The 26,852-nt window shown below is 45.4% G+C and overlaps 1 protein-coding gene across 1 annotated transcript in view; it reads left to right on the top strand.

Annotated features, from left to right (window-relative positions):
* The first annotated feature begins 9,419 nt into the window (after positions 1–9,419).
* The window catches only part of PTCHD1 (patched domain containing 1), a 50,064-nt gene continuing 32,631 nt past the window's right edge, over positions 9,420–26,852 (top strand). The window contains exon 1 of the mRNA XM_060138023.1: positions 9,420–9,770. Coding sequence (XP_059994006.1) covers positions 9,420–9,770 — 351 coding nt within the window. The remainder of the gene's footprint in view (positions 9,771–26,852) is intronic.

Raw genomic sequence — 26,852 nt, 5'->3', positions numbered from 1 at the left:
CGTTATTCTCTCTGCCTGGAATATTCTTTCCCTCCATGATGGGTTGGCCAACTCCTTTTTTTTTTTTTAGACAAATTTACTGAGGTATAATTTATACACCACTAAATTCACTAGGCTTGACTAACTGCTAACCTTTGAGATGCCATTTGGATGTCATCTCCTGTTTTCAGATGGGCTCCCCCAAAGACAGATACTGAAACAAACATGTGGGCACAAACAGTTTATTTGGGAGGGGATTTCCAGAAAGCAGAGCGAGGGAGTGGAGAAGGGAGAGAGAGAAGAGAGAAAAGCCAATAAAAGGTGTGTTCACAAATGGGCAACCGTGGGGTCAGCTCTGCTGTGGTGTCTTTGAGAGCCTGCGTGAAACACCTCTCTGAGTTGTCCTACAGAGAGGCAAAGAAATTTGGGTATTTCTTTCTTTTTCCTATCTCTCACTAACTGAGGGCCACTCCTAAGGTTGTTAGCTCTCTGGCACTTCCAGCCTGCCCCCCGTGGCCAGAGAATATCTCAGACAGCGAGAAGCAGGAAACCATCAGCATATATAGGAACTACCTCGAGTGAACTTCTAGAGCAGGCCAAGAGGCCAAGGTTGGAGCACCAGACAGCACCTCTACACATACCCTTCACAGCCTTTCCAAACCCTACCTCTGCTTTTCAGATTGGATTAGAGGAACCTTCTCACTGGTCGCATAGCACCAATGTCCTTGCCACACTACACAATTTTGTTGTTTCACTTGGTGGCCCCAGTCCACTGCACTGTGGACACTTCAAAAGCAAGGTCTTCACACGTCTTCATTCTCCACCTTTAGCAAGATGCCTCGGACTTACCAAGCCCAATAATGGGTATGGTCATTTCAAAGTACTTTACATTCATTATCATGTTTTATACCTGAAGATCTCCTTACCTGGGAGATAGCATCATCTTCTTTATCATTCTGATTTTTATGAAGAGAAATCTGAAATACGGTGATGAGACAGAGCTAGATGCAAGACCATATTTGCTGATGGCTAGGCCAGTAGCCAAACGACTTCAGTTTTTGCTGCTAGGCGGACCACAGGAGGTAATGGCATTCACCTGAGGCTAAACCTTTCAACTCATGGAAGAAAAGGCTTTTCCACAACTAGAATAATCCCCTTTACAATATTCAGAAGATGCCTGAAGGTGGAAGCAAAGCAGCCCCAGAAATGCCAAGTCTTGTGCTTTTTCTGAAAAAGGATTCTTTGATTTTTTTTTCCTTCTCTCACTTAGACCCTCCTAGGAGCTGCCTCCGATGTAACTTTTCTGAAATTCTAATATTTGTGAACATGTAAATCAGATTTTACTATTAATTAATTCACCAACATAATGCCATTCACTAGAAGGAAGTTATCAGCCATGGGGAACAGAATGCCTTGTAGCTCTGTCATTTTTAAAAGTCAAAGCAAGAAGTACACAGCTCTAATAACAGAAGAGATGAAGCGCTTTGTTCTTAGGTTATGCTCTGGAGTACAATTTTTAAAGGGATTAAATATATAAACATCAAAGAAAGACTGCCCCGAAGCTAAGAATTGTATCAGGAAACCCCCTGCTTTCTTATGTCCCCTACGCTCATACATAAGACAACGGATCTGGTGATTATAATGGTCTCTGTTCACTTTACACAGTAAGTAAAGGAAGAGAATTAAAGAATCTTTCCTTTGCAGTATAATGACTACTGGTGAACCACTAAAAAATGGAAGAATTTCAACAGGCATAAGGTCAGAGTCTATTTGGTTGCTTTTTCTGCTATGTATTTTGGAACCACTTGACAGTTTTCCATTTTAACATTTTGAGGGATTTTTCTTGGTAGAATCCAGACAAGGACTGCAGAAATTTTGCCATCTGCAAAAAGAGTGGGTTGGATTAGATCAACAAGCACTTTGGGTTCCATAACAATATTTTTGTTGGTCCACAGAACTCCTCTAAGGAATACCAACATCAGAAATGAATACAAACACTGAAAACCTGATTGACGGATAGGCCATTGATACTGACACTTTACAACACTATTAAATGAATAGTAAATACAGAAACAGCATGAAATTGTTTATAATATTCATAGCACATTATATTAGCTAATTATGATGTTTTTTACACTTCATGATATTCAATCAAGGCATTTTAGAAAAGGAATCAGGTAATTTTCTGCTTAAAAGAATGATTGAACAGGAAAACATGGATTTTGATATCAGATAGGCCTGGATTCTATTTATACTTCCATTACAGTGTAACCCTGAACAAGACAGTTAATCTCTTTAATCCTCAATTTCCTCTCTTTAAAATGGGTTTGACAATACTTACAGCCCACAGAGTGATTTTGCAAATTACATGGACTAAGATACGGGAAAGTGCCTAAGGCTAAACTTAGCACATAAAACACAGGAGAATATTCTTTTCCTCATTTTCTATCATTCCTGTGAGTTTTTAGCACAATCGCTCCTAAAATTCAAGAGACTGTAGTTTAGAATTTGTTCTAACATTTTCCTTTAAATGTCCCCCCTCAATACAAACACACCACAAATGCATCAAATTATGGGGCACAATTTTAAGTATGATCATATTGGATTTAATGGTCCACCAGTTTAAACTTATTTCCATTTTAAATGACCTGGCTTAGAAAAAAATGATCAACTCCCTGATTATATTAGTTTAAAGAAACCCTTTAGCTCTAAAATTTCCCTAAAACCAATTTAGAAGTGATAGAGGCTGGAAAGGGGAGGAGTCACTAGGTTTTAATGGATCTGTCCCTGGTGCTGAAAGTGAATAGTACCTAAACTCTCCTCATTTAGATGCAGTGGAAGGAAAGCCAGCTTCACTTAATGAAAAACCTGAGTTGCACTTAGATTTCAAGAAAGTGGCATTACTCAGGAATTCCCAGAATGAGGAGCGGTCATCTTTGACGAAGCTCAAAACTTTAGGACCATCCCAAGAGAAGAGAGAAGGGGGCCTCTATCAGCCCAGCCCAGTGGTCAAAAGCCTATCAAAAACTGATACATAATATTTACATCTCATTAACGTGTAGATATCTACAACAGATAACAAAGAAGCTCGAAACAGCAAGATGCTAGCTCAAGGCTAAAGGTATTCTAAGGCTGGAAACCAACCAGATATCATCTATGCCTTTTTTGTTGCCTCTCCTCTAACCCTTAACTCTGGTTCCTATTTTAATTCTCAGTATATTTATCCAACCCTATTAGACTAAAAATTTCTTGAGAGCAGGGAATCCCTCACTCAATTTCTCCCAGTTGTTGACCTCAGTAGAAACTTGCTCACTGAAATAATTCAAATAAAATTGTTCGATCAAGTTAAATTAATCAATGTTGTTTTGGCAGTCAGAGAAAGCTTATTAGATATATGAGCTAGGATTTTAAGAGAACCTTGAAGGACGGAAGGATTTTGAAAGATGGAGAAAGGGCAAGGCCACGCTTTCTGCTTTTGAGGAGAAAGAAAAGCAAGCAACGATTTGGACCTGGCCATCTCAACCTACTGGTGGCATGGTGAGCCCAGACACCCAAATAGCGTCTTTCAAAATGTTTCTCCCTGAATCGATGCATGAAATATCCCTCTCTTAGCCCTGGAGTCCTATGTTTGTTCAAGAAAATTATTTTGCATGACTTTTTCCCCTATGTCATGATTGATCATTTTTCTACAAGACTCGTGATGATATTGAGAGCCTACTGAGTTGGCAGAATATCCTGAAAGACTCAGATATCCAATCAGCACACTTTTCAGAGGGGATCATCTACACACAGCAGCGTGCCTCTTTATCTTAAGCAACCTATTAGGACTTGCCACACACGTGTCCTCTCTTCAACTGCAAGTTTAAACTATCTTTAGAAGTCTCCCTTTGTGTAAACTTTCTGTGAATCCAGTGTTGCTCTGCATAAAATGGTTTTTTGGTCAAAATAGGGCTGAGTCCCAGGAGATATTTTACGGAGGCATCCCCGCAAAAACCACTGATGTTTGCCAGGGGACCCTCCTCACTCTGAAAGGAAAATGCTTGTTACACCTTCTCCTTCCCTGCATCTGTTTCCAGTCTCCAAGAAATCTTACCTAGATGGCATCTTTTAGGATGGCAGAAGCACCCACCACTTAGAAATCTATCAGGCTTATTGAGATCAGGATAGTATAAAGTGACGATAAACACACTATGCTACGTACCACCCTAAATTGCAGCCACCCAACTTTCCTATGCATGATCCTGCTGTACATGAAATCATGTACAATGATTTCATGGTTGACATAGAACAGTTTAGATTTAAGATATATGAATGAAAATAGTTTGTTGTTTCTGAGGCAGAAAATGGTGGCGTGATTATTGAAAGCTAATGTTTGACATACTTGCGAGACCAGAGAATACCCTTGTTTCTAACCTTTTCAGACCAAATAAGCTTTTCCTTTGGGTCCACACTCCTTCCACACCATGATCGATCCCTCTGGCATCTCTGAGCAATACTGAGCCAAGAGACGGACTCCAAATGTAACAGATGATAGAAATCCCCTGCCCCCAAGCAGGAATACTTCATTTATTTGACCAAGAAATGTAATCCCTGTGAAGGAATGCCCTTGTCCCTTCCAGTTGAACAATAATCAGAAAGACATTGGTTAGGTAGGAGCTGTCCACTTAAAATGTAGTGATGGATATTTGACCCTAAGAAAATAGAGATGCAGTCAGACATTTACCTACAGGCTGTTCATCTCACTGCTATTTACAAAAGTAAAAATTTTAAAAACCTAAATGTCCAGCAATATGGTACAAGTTGAAGTTTCAGCCATATGACAGAATTCTACGCAGCCATTAAAATGTCTTATAGCAATATTAATTGACTATGAGAAAATGCTCATAATCTATTTAATGGGAAAAATGTTTATCAAAGAGAATGTTTATTATAACCCTCTATTTTAGAAAAAGGCAGTGTATAAACATTGTACATGCACTGCCAAAGCCCACCAGGAACATGCCAATAATCGAACAAGTTGGCTTTATTTTTCATTGCAGCCAGGGAGAACACGCACCATGGAGAACTGAGGGGCGTCTCAATAAGAAGGTGTTAGAGAAGACTTATCATAGGATTTCGGCTCGTGTTAATGATTTGGGGTAAGGTTTAAAGCAGTGGGGCTTGCTCTGGTTTGGATGCTCTCGGGAAGCAGGCATAGTTTTATGATTGTGTCTTACTAAATCTTCACCTGGAGGGAGAGAAGACTAGAGCAAGGCTAGAGCTGTCATTTGTTTTGCAACACACCACAATAGTCACTCATATTAGCCAGGGTAGGAACATGTTTGGTCATTTTTGTGGTTTGGACAAGGTTCCTGTTTTGTCTGTGTTCAGACATGATTATGGAGTGTTCCTAATTTTGTCTGGATCCATCACAGTTACAGAGTGACCTTATCTGCCATTAGTGTTTCGGGAATGGTTTTTGCTCAACAGGAGAACACCAAAGCTTCGTTGTGAGCAGGTCCTAGCAACCCCAAGTCCCAGCAGATTATACCAGGCCAGCTTCTGCATGGCAGGGACTGGCAGGGACTGACTTTCTTTTTCACACACACATACACATATTCAGTCAGAGAAAACTAGAATTGTAACAAATATCATTTATTGTTTGTGATATTCCAGGCACCGTTTTAAGTGCCCTACATTTTTAACCTATTTAACCTTCACGGCAACTCTATGTAGTAAGTACAATCAATATTCCCATTTTCCAGAAGAGAAAAGTATGGCATAAAGAGGTTAAGTTACTTACCCAACAAAAGTAGTAGAGCAAGGATTTAACTTAGTGGCTATAGACCAATAGCCTTAACCTCTACATTATGTTGTCTATGTGTACAATAAATTATTAATAGAGGTTACCTTTGAAAGGTGGTGAAAGTACAGGAATATAGGTGTCTTTTTCTTTTTCTTGTTCTTATTTTCTAAATTTTCTACAAGTAATATGTATTAATTTTTAACCAGAAAAAGGAATAATTTACAAATGTACTCATGGAAGCTCTGTACCCAAGCCAAGGTCATCGTCCTAATGCAAACCCAAGTCTTTGGTGGTGGCAATGCTCCTCTGAATGTCTGAATCAAAAGAGAAGACAAATCAAATCGGGAGGAGGCAACGCCCTCCCTGCGCGCGCGCGCTCTCTTTCTCTTAACTCCAACTCAATTTAGACAATTTCCGCATTAAAAAGTGGCAGGAAGACCCACTCTCAGGCCGGTCCGTGTGTCGGAATTAAAGCCGGTAGGGTATGTTCCCCCCAGTATACCGAAGAACAATTAGGAACCGAGTTGGGAGGACTAGAAGCAAATGCCTCGGTCTCCAAGGTAAGGCCCTTTCCTCGTGGGAGAAAACACCCCCAACCGGCCCGGTGAGCACCGCTGCGTTTGTCCCGCTCTAGGACTCAGCCCAGGCACTGAGAGCGGGGATGCCAGCTCTTCAGCCCGCGTGAAGGCTTATAGTAAAAGGCCGAAAATTCTAGGGACGGGAGGGAATCATCTGGAGGGACAAAGACTTCAGAATGCAAAGAGCTTTGCCGAAATGTTAAAGGCTCCCCAGCAGACCTGTCGGCTGGTTTCCCTTCTCTTACTTCTGGCGCTGCGCTGGCACCAGAGCAACAGGCAACATCTTTGTTTGCTCCCCGCGCAGAGAGCGACTTTAGGCCTCCTGAGAGGTGCCCACCCACCAGCTGCCGCCGGCTCGGCCGCAGAGAACGGTGCTCGCAGTAATTCCCACTGCCACCGTACCCCCCTCCCTCCGCCGGCCCTTTCCTTCTTTCCGAGTGCCCCGGCCGAGAGCCAGGCGAGGCATCCACCCTGCCATTTAGCACCTCGGCTGCGCAGTGGTGGGTGGTTTCCCAAAGCGTGTGCCCTCGCAGCCGCTCGCGCTCGAGTCGCCGCTAGCAGGGGCACAAGTCAATGAGGCTTTTCCCTCCGCGATCATCGTGAATCAGCAAAGCGCTGCAGAGCAGCGGCGTCTCTGCGAGCAGAAATTAAGATGACGGGGGAAGGGCACAAGTGGAGTGTTGCAGGGGAATTTCGAGCCCCTCCCGGGAACGGCAGTTCTGAGGGGGTGGGGGGGGGAGCGCTGTCGGCTGGAAGCTGCTGGTGAACCAGAGGGAGCCTTTGGAAACAGAGCGGTGTGGGGAACAGCGAGGTGGAGCTGAGAAAGTGGACGAGAGTACGGCTGGGCAGAAGGACCTAGGGAGCGCAGGCAGAGCTGAGCGGGTGCGCCCCCGGGGTGGGCAGCGCAGCAGTTGCAGGTGTTGCTGAGGGAATATAGGACGGAGGGTCTGGTGTGGGGAAAGGGAGAAGAGGAACCAAGAAAGGAGGATTTCCTGGCCCACGACTTCCTGTTTCTGACGTGCAAGTTCCCAAGTTCAGTTTGAGAAGTGGAGGGCCGCTTGGCATTGGGGAATCTGGGCTGGGAACGTTAGGGAAATACCCCCCTTAGTCGCGGTCTCCCATCCATCTCCCTCTCCCTCTCCTCCTCCTCTCTTCCTCTCCCTATCCCGTCTTCCTTCAGCTTTGATTAATATGCATGCCCATGCTCAGTAGTGCGGGCCACACTCCAGGGACCGCGCCTCCAGTCACCGCCGCCTCTCGCTTGACCCTTGGCACTAAAAAGCTAAGCAGGAGCGACCGGAGGCGTGGGATGGGAAGGCCGAGCGCTCAAAGCGCGAAGCCTGGGGACCCCTCTCCGCGCCCCGGTCCCCACCCCCCTGGCCGGACCGAGCGCCCCAGCGGCCCAGACTCCGAGATCCCGCTTCGGTCTGCGTTGCAACGGATGGACCCCGGGGATTGGAGCGCGTAACGAACCGCGCTAAATTGTACCTGTGCGTGGCCGTTCCCGCCGCCGCCGCAGGTCTATCCCGGGCCCGAAGCCGGCGCCCGCCTTCTCGGGGAATTCTCTGGAGGGGGTGTGCGAGGGGAGCCACAGTGGCTGCCTTCTAGCTCACGGCTGGCGCGCACAAGCACACGCCCAACTTTGCCGAGCCGTCGGCGCCCCCCGGGTTCCCCCGCGCCCCCTGCGGCTCGGCACTCTCGGAGACCACATCTCTCCAGGTCTGAGATAAGGTGTCCCCCGCTCCTACACTCGCCCATTTGAGGAGGAGAGGGCGGGGTGGAGGAGAGAAGGAGAGTAACGCTACAGACTCCCTAACCAGCTGTTCACAAACACTCTATGCCCGCAGGGGCGCCCGCTCCAGCCCCGCCGCACCAGGTCCCCCAGACCCGCCAGTGACGACAGAGAGAGGAGAAGGAGGAGGAGGAGGAGGAGGAGGAGGAGGCGGCGGCGGCAGTGCGGAGAGGCGGGAGTCCGGGAGCAACAGAGCCCTGGCGACCGGCGGCTCCACCGACTGACCATCATTATCAGCACTTTTATTACCGGGGGACGGTGTGGGGAGGTTGAGGGGCGCGCGGCAGAACTGTCCAACCCACTCTGGAGTGCCCCTAATTGAGAGCGAGAAGACTCTCCAGAGGCGCCTTTGGAGTGGACGTGCCCCAGACGCACAACCGGACTCTGTGGTCCCGCGGAAGCTGCAATGTTGGGGATATTTTAAATGGCTCTTACTTGAGAGGAGGCGTGATTTCCACGTTCGAGCGTCTTCGCTCCCCACCCCCTCTCCGCACCAGCCAGTGCGCGCCACCACCTGAGCCTGGCGAGAGAGCCTGGGCGCACGCAGTCTTCAGCCTCTTCCTTTCCGCCTCTGGGGGGATTCGGCTCTGAGCGGGTCCGCCCGACGCCCCCCGGGAAAACTCTTTACTTTTTGTTTGGAAAATCGGGGCCATTTCTTTATTCATCTCTGGGTCTCCCCGGAGGAGGACAGGGGAGGGGAGGGCGTGCGCGGCGGGCCGGGCCGGGGGAGGGGAGTGCGGGGAGGGGAGGGGACTGGGTGTAGCCTGGAATTCTCCGTCCTCGTGCTCCTAGGCTGGCGCGCAGAAGCTCCCCGCGATAGCGCCGCCGCCACTCCCCGCGCCACCCCGTCGTTGGCCTCGGGGGTCGGGTGAGTGGGGTCATGACGCGCCGCGGGGGCTGCCCCGGGCACCTCCGGCGCTGAGCCGGGACGCTGCCCCGCCGCTCCGAGCCCCTCTGGCGGGGAGGCGGCGGGGGGTGGGGAGGGCGCACGGGGTAGGGCGGGGTGGGGGCGGCGCGGAGGCCGCCAAGCTGGGGGGCTCTCAGGGCCGGCGCGGCCGCGGGCAGGAGGGCGTGTCTCCGGCCCGAGGGGACCCTCCCGAAGCGCGGCGCGGGACTCCCCGATGGTGGTGCCGCGGCTCCGGGAGAGCACCGGGTCTCGCCTCCGCCGCCGCCGCCGCCGTCGCCGCCGCCGCGGGCGCCGCCACCGCCGCCGCCGCCGCCGCCGCCGCCCGAGCCCGCGCCGAGCGTGCGCCTCGCCCTCCTCCCGCGCCCGCTCTGCTCTAGGATGCTGCGGCAGGTTCTGCACAGGGGCTTGAGGACGTGTTTCTCCCGGCTCGGCCACTTCATTGCCAGTCACCCTGTCTTCTTCGCCTCGGCGCCGGTGCTCATCTCCATCCTGCTCGGCGCCAGCTTCAGCCGCTACCAGGTCGAGGAGAGCGTGGAGCACCTGCTGGCGCCCCAGCACAGCCTCGCCAAGATCGAGCGCAACCTCGTCAACAGCCTCTTCCCGGTCAACCGCTCCAAGCACCGGCTCTACTCGGACCTGCAGACCCCTGGGCGCTACGGCCGGGTCATCGTCACCTCCTTCCAGAAAGCCAACATGCTGGACCAGCATCACACCGACCTGATCTTAAAGGTGAGAGGGGGGCGGGCACGGGCAGCCTCTGCGGGCGCCGCTGCCGCGGTTGGGCTGGCTGAGCGCGGGGGTCCGGGCTGAGAGCGCCTCCTCTCCCATCCCAGGCGACTGCCGCAGGGGCTCTGCTGCACCGCGCGCCCCTCGAAGGCCGCCCGGAGCCTCCCAGCCTCCCGGGCGGGGAGCGTCCGGGTCCGGGCCCGGCCCTGCCCTGGCCGCCGTCGCCGCCACGCCGGCAGCCGCTGCAACAGTTGGGGCGGCGGCGGCTACGGTGCTGTGGTCGGTGCGCTTGTTTTGGTTGCAGTGGTCTTGGGGGCGGGGAGGCTTTGGGGTAACTGGGCCAGAAGGAACCGAACTAGAGAAGACATTCTAGAAAGTCCTGCTACTTGAAAACAAAATACCATCTTGGGGGGATTCAGAGACCCCTCTCCCCTGTCCTCATTTCTTCTCCCTTCCTCTGACCCCGGAGTGTTTTGGAAAAGGCTGCTCGGAGGGGCTGTGAGCGGGATGGTAAAGAAAATGCCTCCCATCCACCAGAAAGAAGTGTGGTCCTGGAGAGAGGACAGGGGCTGCCCTGCTGCCCTCTTCCCCGGGCGAGGTAGCCATCTCTGACTTCTAGGGTGAGAGAGAACGTTTGTAATTCGCAGTTGTTTCCTCTTTCACAGTAGCTCCTCTCCTTTGAAATGCAAAAAGTTCTTTGGGAAATGAGGGATTCGACTGATGCACTTTCATTTGGGTGTATTTGGGCGTGAGGGTGAGGGGCAGAGCCAGAAGGGTGAGGACAGAAGCCAGGCTGTGTGGCCCTGAGAAGAGCACAGGAAACCGAGCAGCTGGTTACAGGGTGACACTCAAAGAAACAGGGTGTGCTGTCAGCCTGAGGTGGGAATTTGATGTAAAAAGTGAGGTTAATGGTGATAACTTTCAGGAAGTTCCTAAGAAAAGCAGAGGAGTGAGGACTAGAGTTGGAAAAGTGGAGACCTTGGGAGAGAAAAGCAGAAATAGGTGAGAATGTTCCATCCAAGCCCTGGTGGGGATTCTGGGTCTGTTTACTTAAGGTACTCCTCTGGGGAGGGCAGATAGGAGCCAGTCCCAGCTGGAGCCCTGGGGCGGAGGGATGGAAGGTGCTGGTTTTGTGTGGGTCTCTGGTCCAGATCCAGGATTGGAGGCTGGTTAGATTTCTAGTCTACTTATCCCACCGGGAGTCAGCCAGTGAACCTGGGGGACTCTTTCCTTCTCTTTTACTCTACAGGTAACCCCCTAGAGACAAGCGAATTTCCCCCCCCCCCCGTATTTGTTGACATGTTATCAATCAGCAATTAGTAATGAGGGGAATCTGACTAGAGACTCAGTGGAATTAGGACCTTCCCACATTGGGTGGCTCGTGGTATTTTTAATGGCACACACATCATCACACATACTCACCACAGAACCTTAGTAACATTAATCCCGAGTTGTTTTCTTTTTTCATGATTATGCTTCCAACATCGAAGTGGGTTTTTATTCCCCCGATACTTTAGTTACCGTATTTTGACACACAGATAAATACTGCTCCAAATGCTTTCCCAAGAAAACATGTAGTAGTTTCATCATAGGCTTAAGGAAACTATAATTTAGCCAGTCCTGACATTTAGAAAGCTGCCCCGTCTTTTGATAGATGATCTACTAAATGATGTTTCTCTTTTTTTGTTTTTTGTTTTTTGAGGTGATGTTTCCACTGGCTGGTTTTTTGGGGGTTTTTTTCCCCGCTAACCGTCACGCCACTCTGACGGGCAGTCACCAGTTCTGTTCACTCTCAAGGTTAATGAGACATCAACAGGCACATCAGATGTCTTTTCAACTGGACTGTTTCTCTCCTATTTGATTTTGATCTGTTCAGGACAGAAAACCATATTAGAAGAGAAAGTTGGGACTGGAGAGCCAGGGAGGCTGGCTTTGCCTTCATATCTAAAGGGCAACTTTAAAGGACGGCGGTCTTGTGAGTGAATTGTTTTAAGAAATGGGATGTTTTTTCGTGTTCTAGGTTTCTGGGGAAGATCAAAACCAAGTGGCATAGTGGTCAGAACTCACTTCTAGCTGATGGGTCTCTGGTGAAAATGAATTCACAGAGCTTATGAAAACCCAGACTCATGAAACTGAGGGAACTGCCTTCAATTTTATATATCCATCTTTTTCTTCTTATATCCAACGCCTATATTTGGTAGGTATGGAGCTGGGGGACAGAAAAATGGACCCTCGGTAGTCATGGTACTGTAAAGTGTGGGAACAAGCACTTACTTTTTTCCTCTTTTTTTCTATTAGAGACATGAAAGATTTGTCCTTTACACAAGATGTTAGGAGTGAAAGAGTCACTGTTTCTGCCCTTACTGGTGTTATTCTGATACTTTGTTGTTGGCATCAAGGGTAGCAGTGACAGTTAACATTGTACACAACACCAGCCAGCCCCTGCCTGTTTTATAACAGCGCACTGGAAGTAAAGTGGACAAAGCATAACCAGGGTTTGAGGCTTTCTCGTGCCCCACGACAAAAGTGAAGGAAGTTAACTTGCAGGGCTGTGTCACTCACTCCTGGTGCTCTGGGGTTGTACCTACTCAATGAAAGCGATCCTTCTTGCAATATTAGTCCAGCTACTTTCTGATCAAAAATAGACTGGGAAGGGATGATGACAAAAAATGAAAATCCAGGTTGTTTTTTTCAAAAACATAATTGAGAGTATCACAGAAAAAAATAATCCACCCTTGACAGCCCCAGCTGATCTGCTTTGGAGGAGCTGTCTCAAATTCATGCAGGCGACATGACTGCCATACTCTGACCTCTGCAGCGTTAGAATCTGACCACAAACTATGAGACGGGTGACTCTCCCTAGCAATGGTTTCCTCTGAAGCCTACAGGGCAAAGATGTAATTTTGGGTGAAAGTAGGTGGGGCCTGATGGTACTGGCAAAGGATCAACCATTAATTTCTGAACCCCTTTAAATACATGTTGATCTTCAAAAGTCTTCATTTCACTAGAATATTAAATTTAACTCATTACTATATTTTAACAAAAATCCATGCTGTTCATCTCAGAGCAAATTTCAGAGTAGTGCCTCCCGAGCTTTTATGGATATGTTTCTTCCTGATCACCTAAAGTGAAGTGTAAGCAGGTCTTAGTTGATAACCGATCTGGCTGTGACCAAGTCAATACTTGATTTGTTCCATCTGTGTAAAGAACCAATTTAGCCCATTCCTTATAATAATGATATCAACTTTATAACAGCTTATAAGTTATAAGCATATAGTATGTTTAAATACATCAAACACCTAAGGGTAGGCAGGAGAAATGGTGTGATTCCATTTTACCGCTGAGAAAACTGCGCCTTAGAAATTAACTGAATTATCTATGGAAAAAAAGACAAGGACAGAACCAGGACGGTGACCCAGGGTTTTGACTCCCCGCCCAGTGCTCTTTTCACTATCATTTACTGCCTCCCATATGATAAACTACTTGAATGATTTTAAATGTACATTTTTGGTATCAAATGAGGTATATTCAACCAAAGTCTCATCCCCACCGTATACCGTTGTTCTAACAGTGGCAGTTGGATCATAAGGACATTCTCTCGACTGATGCTGCCTCATGTCAATGGAAATCCACTTACACAAACTCTACATGCCCAAAGTAAAGCATAAGATACTTGTAATTAGCAATATACAAAGACAGAAAGATAGACTATTTTACCAGAAAAAAACCTCTGGATGATTGAATACAGCGATTTCCTGTTTCAGTGCTGTTCACTGGCCAGGTCCAGGTGAATTCAACTCCAATGCCTCAGTCACACAGTCCCTGGCACATAGTAGGCCTTCAGTAAATATCTGTCCAAGGGACGTGCCCTAGTTTGCTCAGACATTTACGTGATGGGCAAAGAAAATTCCACAGAAACTATGAAATGTATTTTCAAATGACATTTTTATGTGTACAACTTTATAGGCAGATTCTAAGGCTTCTCTTTATCCAAGATACCGTTCTCCCTTTCTCTTTTTCCAAGATCACCTCTGTAGTCATATCAAAACACTTTTCAGTTTTGCAGTTGCATAGGGGCGTCTCCTTTGCATAACGTCCTCTTTTTCGGGGGGGACCTCATAGGCTGTTTTATTCCAAACCAAGGGAAGGACACATACTCACTATGCAGACATTCTTCCTTTTACTGGGGAAACTCATTTTGTTCAAATATTCAGTTTCTACTTTATTTAAACTTTTCATGTTTAATTATATTAAGGAGAATTAAGTTGCAAAATGAGATTGATAGAATTTAACTTGGAATTATTTAATTCAAGCTTTCCACGAAGGGCAGCACAACAGCTAGCTCCGGGTCACAAAGACCTGATAGTTGGATCAAGATCCCAATTTTTCCAAATACCGTCTCAGCACTTTCAGTCATTATAGGAATCGCCATTACGTCTTTCTCTACAGTCTAAGGATCAGCAAATTCCAGCCTACTTTTGAGCGTAGGAGTTTTTACATTTTTTAAAGATTGTAACAAAACAAAACAAAAACAAGGAAGAATATGAGACAGAGATGGTCTAAGACTCTCAAAGCCTAAAATATTTACTCTTTGGTCCTTTACATAAAGAAGTTCCTATACTGTATTCCAAAACCCCCTTACCGGAGCAATTTCAGGAAGTTAGTGCTGTTAAGTAATCTCTAAGGCAGTGGTTCTCGATCAGGGGCGACTGTGCCCTGCAGGGGACATTCAGCAATGGTTGGAGACATTTTAGCTCATCACAACCAGGGGTGAGTTGCTACTGGCATCTAGTGGGTGGAGGTCATGGAGGCTCTTAAACATCCTCTGTGTGCAGGAGAGCCCCATCCAGCAAAGAATTATCTGGGCCCAAATACTGCTTGAAAGGGTTCATGTGCGTATTTCTTTTTGTTCTGCTAGGATTTTTTCATCTGCATTGATTATGTAAAATGAGAAATTGCCAAAGAGAAGTTCACATCCAAAAATCTTATAGAAGTTTGCCTGGGGACAAATACTACAACCTGTGAGGAGATGCTCACTTGGGCAATTGGCCAAAGACCAGATTTTCCAATGTAACCTTCCCCAAGATGCACTTATCTTGCTCTCCTAGAGCTCTGTCCTTTATGGTCTAAATCCCAATGTAGAGGAACCCAGGAAACTGAATACGGTCTAACTGCTTGAATGATAAAGCTGCTGAATTGCTGCTGGCCTTGGGACTTGTCAGAGCGCCCACTGCTGGCAGGCCTGACCCTCAGTCTGTAGCAGCCACCCACCAGGCCGGACTTCTCCTGACAGTATGTAAGACCCCACTGTGAACAGTGACCTGCCGAGGAGACAGGAGGCCGTGCTCTGTTGCCTAGTCCAGCTGCTTTGCCTTTCTGAACATAAAATGACAAACGAAGAGCTTGCATCCAAAGGACAGGGGATCAAAGACCCTTGGGTTTGGAAGGCACCTTAAAGGTCATCTCCGCAGACACCGGAATGTGCTCTTCGCATCTCAGGGTGCTTTGTCTGGTGACAGGTGCTATGATGCCTTGGGCAGTCCCGTCACTTCGATGAGTTATCCAGGTGGCATGTACTCTTAGAAAAGATTGAGGCCAGGCCTGAAAGGGCAGCATTCGTGCATCTGCTGGACCAGCCAGTTGCCTTTTGCACTTTATTTTTACACTAGGAGCAAAGTGAGGAGAGGGTGAGATCTCGTTTCATTCTCCTTGCATTTCATGGGAGGTGCATCTGAATAATCCAAGTTCAATATCATTCTAGGTTTGTCTGACTTCTAAGCACATGTCATTTGTGTGACCAGTATCCTCCAATGCCCACGCTGTTTGTCTCATTTAGATTTGGGGAGCAATCTTTGACTTGCCCATGTAGATAAGCATTTGGAACAAACTTTGGGTAAACTGCTAATTTAAACTGAAATTTAAATATAAAGCTGTAGTGTGAGAGGAAGCCCACCTTTTTAATGACTCAGAGCATCTTGACAGATGCCGTATTAGAGTTAGAGAAGGATGTTTTTTTTTTTTTTTTTTTTTAACGAACACAAAGACTGAACCTCTCAGGATTCACCAGACTTACGAACCTCATCCAACAGCTGAGCATTTAACCGGTGACTTCTTGTGATAACTAAGAGAAGGAGAAGTAAGCTAAAAGAAGTTATCTGTTTCCTACCCGAGAGGTTGCAGCATCCCTTGGCGCAGGAGCTAGGGGATCTGATCCGCTCTGACTTTGTGGTATATGCCATCTGGTACCTGACTTTGGGGCTCAGTATGAGCCCCAAGTGATACCTGAGATAGGCCTGAAGCAGACCTTTGAAGTCACCTGCTTGGCAGCACATCACAGCAAGCAGGCCTGTCTGCCGCACTGCCTGTGCTGCTGCCGCATGCCCGGAAGGCCACAGAACTTCCGAGGTACTCTGCCAGACTGATTTAATGACCAGCAGGGGAGGTGAGTAATCTCTAACCTTTAAAAGACAAGAACAAAAAGGAAAATCAACACCAGTTGTTATTTCATGTGGGAAGCTCTGAATAATATGTCGCGCCTTCAACTTCCGAAGTCATATTTTGAACAAAAGAAGGCAGTGAGGGGACAGGGAAGTTATATTTATCTTCTTGCTCTCCAGGAAATCCTCTTGAGAATATTGTTTCCGGTGTTTTGAAAGACCCCCTTTGTTAGGTCTTCTACTTTAGGTTTAACTTGTGGGCTTCAAGTCCAGTCGAGATGAGGATTTGAGTGCAGGCAGTTACCTTGGGGCGTGATATCCAAAAACATCGGTAAGGAAGTGAGGACAGGAAATAGGGAGTAGCAGGAAGCCAGCCAAGGCAGTGTTCTCAAGCCAGTGTCCACTGTGGGCACCCAGGGCTCAGTCTCACTGGGGAACTCTGGGAGACACTGGATAACCTCCATCCAAGTTATCCCAACTGTGGGTGAAGGACCTGAATAATCTTCTCCCAAGTCTCCAGCCATCATTAGTTGATCCGGCTGCAGCCCGGCACAGTAAATAAATCTCTAGCAATTCCAGATGCTGTATGTGTTCCCATAATCAGAATTGTTTTTGTTGTTTTGTTGTTGTTGTTGTTGTTTTCCGGTACGCGGGCCTCTCACTGTCGTGGCCTCTCCCGTTGCGGAGCACAGGCTCCGGACGCGCAGGCTCAGCGGCCATGGCTCACGGGCCCAGCCGCTCCGCGGCATGTGGGATCCTCCCGGACCGGGGCACGAACCCGTGTCCCCTGCATCGGCAGGCGGACTCTCAACCACTGCGCCACCAGGGAAGCCCCAGAATTGTTTTTTGTTGTTGTTTTATAAAAGCCACAGGCAAAGAGCTGCAGGTGCTCACGGTGAGCGGCCTTGACATGTAGAGGTGAGTGTGAGTGGAGAGAATACAGGTGGAACCCTGAGAGCATCTGCACTAAGGGTCTTACACCCGTCTAGAGACACACCTCTAGGAGTTTAGGGCCCACATTGCTAAGGGATGTTCATCCCTTCACTCAACAAGATGGCCATGACGCAGGCAAGAATGACCCAGCACAGCTGTTCAGTTATTCTTGAATTTGATAAGTAACTGCCATTTTCATTTTGGCCACTGGATGGTGCTAAAGATGGCTCCAAGCTGGACCTGGACGCCACCCGGATTTGTGGTTTTATATCAAGCCCTCACATTTGAGTGGCCTGTGTCCAGCCCCTCTTCCCTTCAGGAATACAAGAGGAGTCTGCAGGCCCCCCTTTCACAGCCCCCATCTTCACACATCTACCTGTGTTGCTCTCCCCCGCTAGAAATGCACTCGCTGCTTACTATGAGGTCAGACTCACATGTGTCCTACTTTGTGAGGCCTTCCCAAATTCATGGCTCCCTCCCTCCCTTAAATCTATCTGGCTTGCAGTTGTACCCACATTCTTTAATGCTTAACTAGATACTGTTCTATAATTTGCTGTATTGTCATGTGATGCTTTCTCTTAAGATCATAAAGCTCTTCAAGGGCAAGACCAATGTCTTATACTCCCACATCTCTCCTAGAAACTAGTATAATGTGGAATGTACAGCAGGTGCTTAATAAATTGTTGCTGGTTGATGGCCTGTAGGATGGAAAACACGCTCTGCCTTGCCTATTCATTTATTTTGCTTGAATATAATTTTGCCAGGCAGCAAGACCATGTGATTTCTTTAGATGTGTCTTCACTTCTCATCTTTGATAAATTTTGGTTTCAAACTTGATGATAAGCAATAAGCATCCATTCTGCCTTAGGATCTGTTGGTACTTACTTTATATGGGGAGAAACTCATATAAAGGAAAACCAAAACCAAACGCCTGACCACCTCTTTTGGTTCAAGTAGTTTGGAAAGGTGTAAACTGACCTCAATCTCCAGTGGTCCATTCCCATTTGGGAGGGCAGAGCACTCTGCAGTTCCCAGCAAGTACCGTCAAAGTCAGCTCTCCACTACACGTGTCCTTATGTACACGAAGTAAAGTCTCAAAACATTGGCCTAACCCATACTCAAATGTAAACATGAAACACATTTTTTTTAAATCAAGGACGAGTGGTTTTCCCAGTTGTAGCATCAGTGTTCAAGAGATCACCATTCTGATGTCATTCAGCTTCGAATTTCTCAAGAGGGAGCCCAGGGTAACAAAGACTTGTTCTAAGAGGCGAACTTAAAAAACGATGCTGGTACAAAATCAGTGTATCTCTGGTGAGTTTAACAGAAACACTAGAACTGTTCATTTCTCAGCATTAAAGGGGAGATTCCTTTGCTCATTCTTCCATGGGCTCCACGACTTTGTCAAATACCATGGCTTTGTCAATTCCTTCCAATTGTCTCAGTAAAAACCGTATCTCTGCTATACAACTAGCATAAGTGCTCAAAAAGAAAATCTTCGTAATACTCAGTACCTTAATTTTTTGAGTTTTGCACTGTTGTCTCGTTTTTATTCTGGTTTTGGTATAGCATGTAGGCAAGTGGTCATACTGAGTAAACTGACTGCTCTTAGACTCTTTATGCCCACACATCACCTGGGCATCTCGGGAAAACACAGATTCTGATTCAGCCTGGGGTGGGACCTGCAATTCTGAATTACTAACAAGCTCTCAGATGATGGTGATGTTGCTGGTCAGTGGAGCACACTTTGAGTAGCAAGGCTCAGAACCTCATCTTCCTGCTTGACAGGGCTTTGCACACAAAGGAAGCATTCACTTCTTGTACAGAAGTATCTCTGGAATGAAAACTCTGGGAGTCTGTGGGCTCCAGTTTCAAGGTTCTCTCACAGCCCAGCATGCCAGAAAGGGATTCTCCAGCAATTTAGGTGAGCGAGTTGATAACTCTCCTCTGTCACTTAATTTATATGACTACAGTGTTTCCCTGGGAAATCTTCCCCACAAGCCCTTCAAAGGGAAGAGTGTGTCAGAATTGCCAGAGATCAGGAGAACCAGGCCAAGTGATAGTAAGGCCCCTTGAAACTGTGAAATGTAAAATTTTGCTGACTGGGGGTTTTAGTCATTTAGGTCAGTGCATTTCTTCACCTTCCCTTGTCTAAAATTTCTTTTCATAGGGTTATAAAAGAAACCTACAATTATTTAGGATCGAAGAAAATTTCTCTACCTTCCTGGTTCTCTATGCCTAAACTCTTCAAACAAAACTAACCTCAGTTTAAGTGAAGATTAGCAATTTTTCTCAAATCTGAATATGTTTTGGAATTCCCTGGGAATTTTATTAATGTTCATATTCTGATTCAATAGGTCTGAGACAGCAGGCCTGAGCTTCCGCATTTCTAACAAGCTCCCAGGGCTACTGCTGCTGCTGCTGGTCTGAGAACCACACTGACTAGATCAGTGGATTGGTGGACCCGAAGAACCTTTGCATAATATATCCTGACTAATTAATGCCATTTAACTGCCTCCATACTCTAAAGCAGTGGTTCTCCACCTTGAGTAGGTATCCCCTGGAGGGCCTGTCTGAACACAGATTTCAGATCTCACCCCCAGAATTTCCAATTCTGTAGGTCTGGGGTGGGGCCTGAGAATCTGCATTTCAAACAGGTTCCCAAGGTGCTGCTGTTCCTGCTGGTCTAGGGACCAAACTTTGAGAACCACTGCTATAAAGCATCCTAGTAATTAGCTGCCAGGACTAATTCTAAAAGTGCAGTTTCTCTCTCTCTGTAGAAACCTGGACAACAGATACAGCAGGGTGAAAAAGTTATTTGTTCAGCCGTTAATTTTGAATGATGCTGTCATTCAAAGGAGACTACATAAGCCTGAACCTTTAAGTCTGCGGTTTAAGGCAAGCATATTGGACAGAGGGCCCTGCCCCTGCTGCCTGTCTCCAGGAGCTGGAGTTTAGGAGAAGGGGGCTGAGTAGAAGAAAGGACGCTCAGAGATGGGGGGGGAGAGAGATAACCCCCCCACTCCACACACATGCAGTGTGGATGTTGTTACTACCATCAATGTGATTACCAAAGCTTCCTTCCTTCCAAAGACTTCCCACACAGGGTCACCTGCCATTTGCCTTTGCAGAAACATAATTTACATCAGACCAGAAGGCACAGCAGGTACAAATAGGAGCGACATGTTGTGTTTCTGAGACAAGGACCCAGCTCTGGTTGCCAGAGGTGAAGTGTCCGGGGGGGGACCCTGGTAGCTAATGTTCAGTTTCAACTACTGACCGATGTCAGTTCTGTTAGAGAGAGGTAAAGTAGAACTGGAGTGAAGTTCAGTAAGTACTGATTTTGGCACAGTGGAATTAGCGTTGTTTCAGAGCCCCAAAGTTCTGTGTTTGAGGCTGTGAACCATCAAAGTGTCTGTGATAAAAGTCATTTATCCTCTCTGGGGTCTTCATTTCCTCACCCATAAAATGCGATCAGCAATATCATCATCATGGTGTTGGAAGACAAAAGGAGATATAACGTGTGTAAACAAACTTTGTAAAGTGCAGCACGCCTAAAGCCACACAAACCTCCCAATATCTGCACTGAACGCACACGTGTTTGTCTGGGGCAAGAGAACAACCTCCTGGGGATTCCCAGGGGAGAAGACTAACCACCTTAGTCACTCAGTTGACACATTCCAAATCACTGTCTCCTTTTATAAAAAGTATCTGTACAGTCTGTGACTACCTTTTACTAACCAGAAGCTTTGTTGACATGGCCTCGTGCTCCCAGATGATGTAATATTACATCAGTCTATATTTTTACTTTGAATTACTCAAGGAGAATTTTAAAATAGCATATCTGATCACCCATCGTCTACACTTCTAAAGCCTTAGACCTACACTGTCCAATTCAAAAGCCACTAGCCACATGTGGCTATCTGATTTAAATTTAAATTAATTAAAATAAGAAATTCATTTCCTCACTTGCACTAGCCACTTTTCAGGTGCTCGGTAGCCCACATGTTCCTGTAATGGACAGGACAGATAACATTTTCATCATGAGAAAAGTTCTATCCGACGACACTGCTTTTCACAAAGAAATCACTGATGCATCATACAGCTTAACTAATAAGCAGAGGAATCAAGATGGAAACACACATCTGCCTTCTAAAGCATCAGTAAAAAATTAACTCCACCACATTGCCCCCAAGAAATACAGAAATAGATGAGCAAGGCGTGGCCCCTGGTGCCAGATGGCCTTGAAGTAGTATTTCAATCAGTAACAGAGTAAGGAGGAGCTTTCGGTTTCAGCTTCGACATGTAAAGAGCTTGGAAGTTGTCATCCCCATCCTTACAACAGGAAAAACCTAGAAGAACTGAAAATCAATGATTTTTCTCGAGCACATCAGAGAACTGAGGTCACAGGGCAAAGTGCTATCCGCAAATCCATAAAGGCATGGAAACAATCTGCTGACCTGGAGCGCGTGTCTCTGGTAGAAACACTTAAATGGTAATCTTGACGTACTGCTGGCAGGGAGTGGAAGAAAAGTAATCCTCCTGAAATTCACCTAGTCTTCTCCATAAGGAAGGGCTACTCTCCAGGGAAAAAGACTTTTGCCAGAGCACAATTCTGAAACTTTATCCTAGGTTCCTCCTTCCCACTGGAGCCCCCTTTAGCTTTTGTCTCACGTAAGTTGGGGATGCAGAGTCCACAGGTGTCAGGGCTTCAAGGAAACAGATTAGGAGTGCAGCTGCCAGGAAAGGGAGTAGGAGGCAGGGGAAGAAAACTATACCACTGGAGAAATATCTGTGAAGGTCATAGCCCCAAGGCACAGGCCCACTTAAAGACTGAGATTTCTTCAAAAGATTATATACCATTTACCCTCCCATCACCTTACCACCACACCAACAGGGCTCCAATATAATAATAGTGGATTATAGCTGAAGAGCTGTAAGACACAGACTCTCTCTGAGGAGGAGTACTTAGGAAAGACAAAGTTAAGAGGAGAGACAAAAAGAATGACAACAGAGAAATTTGAAGCTTCTGGTACCTATAGCCACAACAAACATTAAATACATCCAAAGTCCTAGATTAACATAAGTCCTTACTATAAAATTCTATTTACCTCAGTTCCTACTAACTGATACAACATGTCCAGCTTTGGGGAAAAAATTACAAGGCATGCAAAAAAGAAAAAATATATAGTCTGAAGAGACAAAAGAAGCATGAGAACCATACTCAGATATGACACAGATGTCAGCATTATCACACAAGAAATCTAAAGTAACTATGATTAATATATTGTTGACTTTAATGGAAAAAGTAGGCAACATCAAGAACAGATAGATAATGTTAGTAGAGAGATGGAAACTCTCCAGATAAATCAAAAGGAAATGCTAGAAATCAAAACTTGTAGCAGAAATGAAGAATGGTTTTGATGGGCCATCATCAGTACACTCAACACAGCCCAGGAAAGAATCAGTGAGCTTAAATACCGGATGAAAGAAACTTCACATATTGAAACACAAAGAGACAAAAGAGTGAAAACACCCCAGAACATCCACGAATTGTGGGACAATATCAAAATAACATACACGTAATTAAAATGTCAGAAGGAGAAGAGAGAATGCAACAGAAGAAATGTTTGAAATAATAATGGCCAAGAATTTTCTAAAATTAATGATAGACACCAAACTACAGATCCAGGTATCTCAGAGAACACCAAAGAGGACGAGCACCCATAAAAGCACACTTAGGCATATCATATTCAAACTACAGAAAACCAAAGACAGAGGAAATCTTGAAAGAAGACAGGGGATTGGGGTGGGGGAACACCTTACATATAGAAACAAAGATAAGAACTACATTAGACTTCTTATCAAAAACCACACAAGCAGGAATACTGGAATGAAATGTTTAATGAGTTGAAAGGAGAAAAACTCAGCAACCTGAAATTCTGTAATTCCACAAAATTATGCTTCAAAGTGAAGGAGATACAAAAACTTTCTCAGACCAAAAAAAAAAAAAAAACTGACGGAATTCATTGCCTGCAGACCTGTTCTGCAAGAAATTCTCTTCAGCAGAAGGAAAATTACATAGATCAAAAACTCCGATCTATATAAAGAACAGTGTTAGAGAAGGAATAAATGAAGGTAAAGTAAAATCTTTTTAGCTTTCTTATTCTTAATTGATCAAAAGATAACTTTAAAGGAATAACAGTAACAATATATTGATTGACTATAACATATGGATAAGTAGAATGAACGTCAGCCATGTCACTAGGGACAGGAGGGAGGAATTGGAACTACTGTGTTACAACTGCACTACATATGAAGCGTTACAGTATTATCTGAAGGTGAACTTAGATTAGGTATTGATATATATTGTAGGTGCTAGGGCAACCACTAAAATTTTTTTAGAAAAAGAACAAATGCAACAAATAGAGAATACTTACAACTATGGTAGATATTAATCCAACCATATCAATAGTTACTTAAAACATGAATGGTATATTCCAATTAAAAGGCAGTGACTATCAGAGTGGATCAAGAGAAAACAAGACCCAACTCTGTGTTGCCTACAAGGAACCCACTTTAAATATAAAGACTCAGATAGGTTAAAAATGAAGGGATAGAGAAAGATGTACCATGCTAACACTAAGCAAAAGAAAGCTATTATTAATTTAAGATATGGCTGACTTCAGAACAAGGAAAATTATCAGGAATAAAGAGGGACATTACAAAATGATAAAAGGATTATTCTCCAAGAAGACATAACAATCCTAAACATGTATACACCTAACAAACAGAGTATTAAAATACATGAGGCAAGAACTGATAGAACTTAAAGGAGAAATAGACAAACCCACTATTATAGCTAAAGACTTCAACATTCCTCTGTTAGTAATTGATAGAGCAAGCAGGCAGAAAATCAGTAAGGATTTGGATGACATGGACAGAAGTAAGGGGCAGGATGTCTAATACTCTGGGGAGAGTCATGACCCAAATTTTATAACGACAGTTCTTATAGAAGTATAGAGGTTAAGTTGGAGAGGCAAGATATTGGAGAAGGGGAGATCCCCTCCTCCACCCAGGAGACTTATTTAAGTTTGTAAGCAAGAGGCTTTGAGAAGAAAAGTTGCAGAAAGAGAAAAGATGGGGGCTAAATTAGACCACTGTTTTCCAAAATGTGCTTTAGTAAAAATTTCCTGTGATGCGGCAAAGAAAATTGGCTTCTGTGACCAAATAACTTTGGGAAACGATGCATGTAGTAGCCCCATATTGAATGCACATTAGCATATCAAAGGCTTTTAAAAGCTCCTCTGTAAAGAAATCTATTTAACTCTATCCAGTTTAGCATTTCTGAAATTTATTTGATCATGAATACTTTTTACTTTTTTGATGACCCTTATTAACAACCTAAGGAACTAATGTGCTTCAGAATATAGACTGAAAATACTATCCCAAAAATAGGGAGATGGTAGCAATAGGATTTGAGGTTCCCTGGATCTGTGAGTAAACAAAGGGAAAAGGGTGAAGTTGGCTTAGAAGTTTCCACCTGGGTAAGCAGAAAGAGGAGAAGGATGTTAGCCATAACAGGAAACAGGTGGAAAAACAAATTTGGAAGAAAAGATTCAGCTGTTGGGATATATGCCAGTTGAAATATTGCCATAATATGTATTTGCAAATCATCAGGAGGCAGATGGAAATTCAGATATGGAGTTTGGAAGAGAGGTGAGGCACTGATGTGAACTGGGGATTGGTCAGCATAAAAATGGCAAGCCAAACCATGGAGGTGGAACTCATTGCCCAAGAAGAGTTTATGACTGTGACACGATCAGAAGTGCCAGAGATAGAATCTTGAGTAGTATCAAATTTACAAGGTAGGTAAAGGTAGAGAAGTCGGTTAGATAGACACTGGAAAACCAGGTAGAGAGGTAGGAGGAGAGGAGAAAATTGTGTCATGGAATTCATCATGGGAGAGAGGGAGGGTTTTGGTCAAACCACACATATTGAGCACCTTTGTTTGCCAGGCACATAATCAAGGATGCAGCAGTCAAGAAACCATGCCCATGCCTTAATGGAACCTATTGGATTCCCACGAAAATCTCAAAAATGCCTAACCATCTTAGATATGTTTAAAGTACTATTTTGACTTAACTGTGTGTATCTGCTGAGAGTTCAAAAAAATGAGGACTGAAAAGTAGTCACTGGATTTACCTGCTTAGAAGTCATTGTGGACTTTTGGTTGAGTGCTGGGATACAGTCCAGAATGGAGTGGTTTGAGAAGTGAGTGGGAGGTGAGGAAATGAAGTTAGCAAGCGTGAATCACTCTTTCAAGTGTAGTTGGAGACAGCATATGTAAAGAGCTTCTTAAAGAAGGGGAGCTATGGCAGAAGTTGGAAGGGAAGCGGGGTCAATGAGGCCTTTTTTAATATGGGAAAGACATAAGCCTATTTCAAAGCTCATGGGAAGGAACTAGTAGAAAAAGTTTGAGGCCATGGGAGAAGAGGGGATAAACAATACTAGGAAGAAGGAAAGGAAAGCCAGAACCCAATGGAAGCAATTGATTTTAGAGAGAGGAAGGGTCATGGCCTTGATTTTCACAGGAGGGGGAGGATAGAAACGAATGGATGTGGGTATTTTTAGAGATATGGTGGCAGCAAGTTGAGGGTAATTTCCGTCTATGGCTTGGGGTTTTCTCTGCAAGATAGAAAACAAGGTCAGTAGCTGAAAGTCTTGTCAAGTGCTGAAGAAAGTGAGCCTTTGTCATTATAATATCTATGGGCTTGGAGGCTGATTGACAAGGGAATGAAGAGACTAGGTGGTAAACTGGAAACAATCTCTCTGGAATTTGGGTATGAAAGTGAAGAGACAGTCTCTTCCTCCCTTTTGTCTCAAGATGGGCAAAAGTATAGAGAAGAAATTAAAGTGGAAGTGAGAGGCAAGCTGAGAGAGCTCACACTGGCTACATTTACATTTTAGAAGAATATGGATTACATAGAAGCAAGGATTTCTTAACCCCAAGAGTTGTTTGGCATCTGAATGGCTCATCAGAGGAGACTGAAATGGCCTAGAATGGTTCAAAGAGAGGTTGGCATGGTGTGATCTCCAAGGGTGACATGGCCTTAGAATTCCATCACGTATCTCAGTGGTCCTCAACCCTGGCTACACGGTAGAATCCCTGGAGGAATTCAAACATACCATGCCTAGGTCTCACACCCATAGATTCTCATTCCACTGGTCTGACAACGGGGTGGCCCACTCTAAATGTGGTCCTCACACTGGCAGCAGCAGCAACAGCAGCATCCCCTGGGACCTTATTAGGACAGCAGGCTCCACCCAGGCTCCATCCAGACTCCACCCAGACCTACAAGATCTGAATCTGTATTGTTACAAGATCCCCAATTGATCTGTGTACAAATTAAAGCCTGAGAAATGCTGGGCTAAAGCATGGCCTAGAGCAGGGCCAGTCATGGGTACTTTTTAAAACTCCCCCAGGAAATTCTAATGTGCAACCAGACTTGAGAACCACTGCTACACAGAAAAAGAGATCCTTTTGAAACCGTATTAATTAAGCTCATGTGATAAAATGTCATAGTATTACACACACACAAAGAGTGCACGTAGAAACCGGTGAATCCAAACAAGGCCTGTAGTTGAGTTAATAGGATTGTACCAAGTCAGTTTCATGCTTTTTATCATGTACTATGGTTATGTATGATATTAT

The sequence above is a fragment of the Lagenorhynchus albirostris genome, chromosome X (assembly GCF_949774975.1).
Source record: "Lagenorhynchus albirostris chromosome X, mLagAlb1.1, whole genome shotgun sequence".
NCBI classification, from domain to species: domain Eukaryota; kingdom Metazoa; phylum Chordata; class Mammalia; order Artiodactyla; family Delphinidae; genus Lagenorhynchus; species Lagenorhynchus albirostris.
The sequence above is the reverse complement of the archived record's forward strand: the minus strand, read 5'-3'. Positions and strand labels throughout refer to the sequence as shown.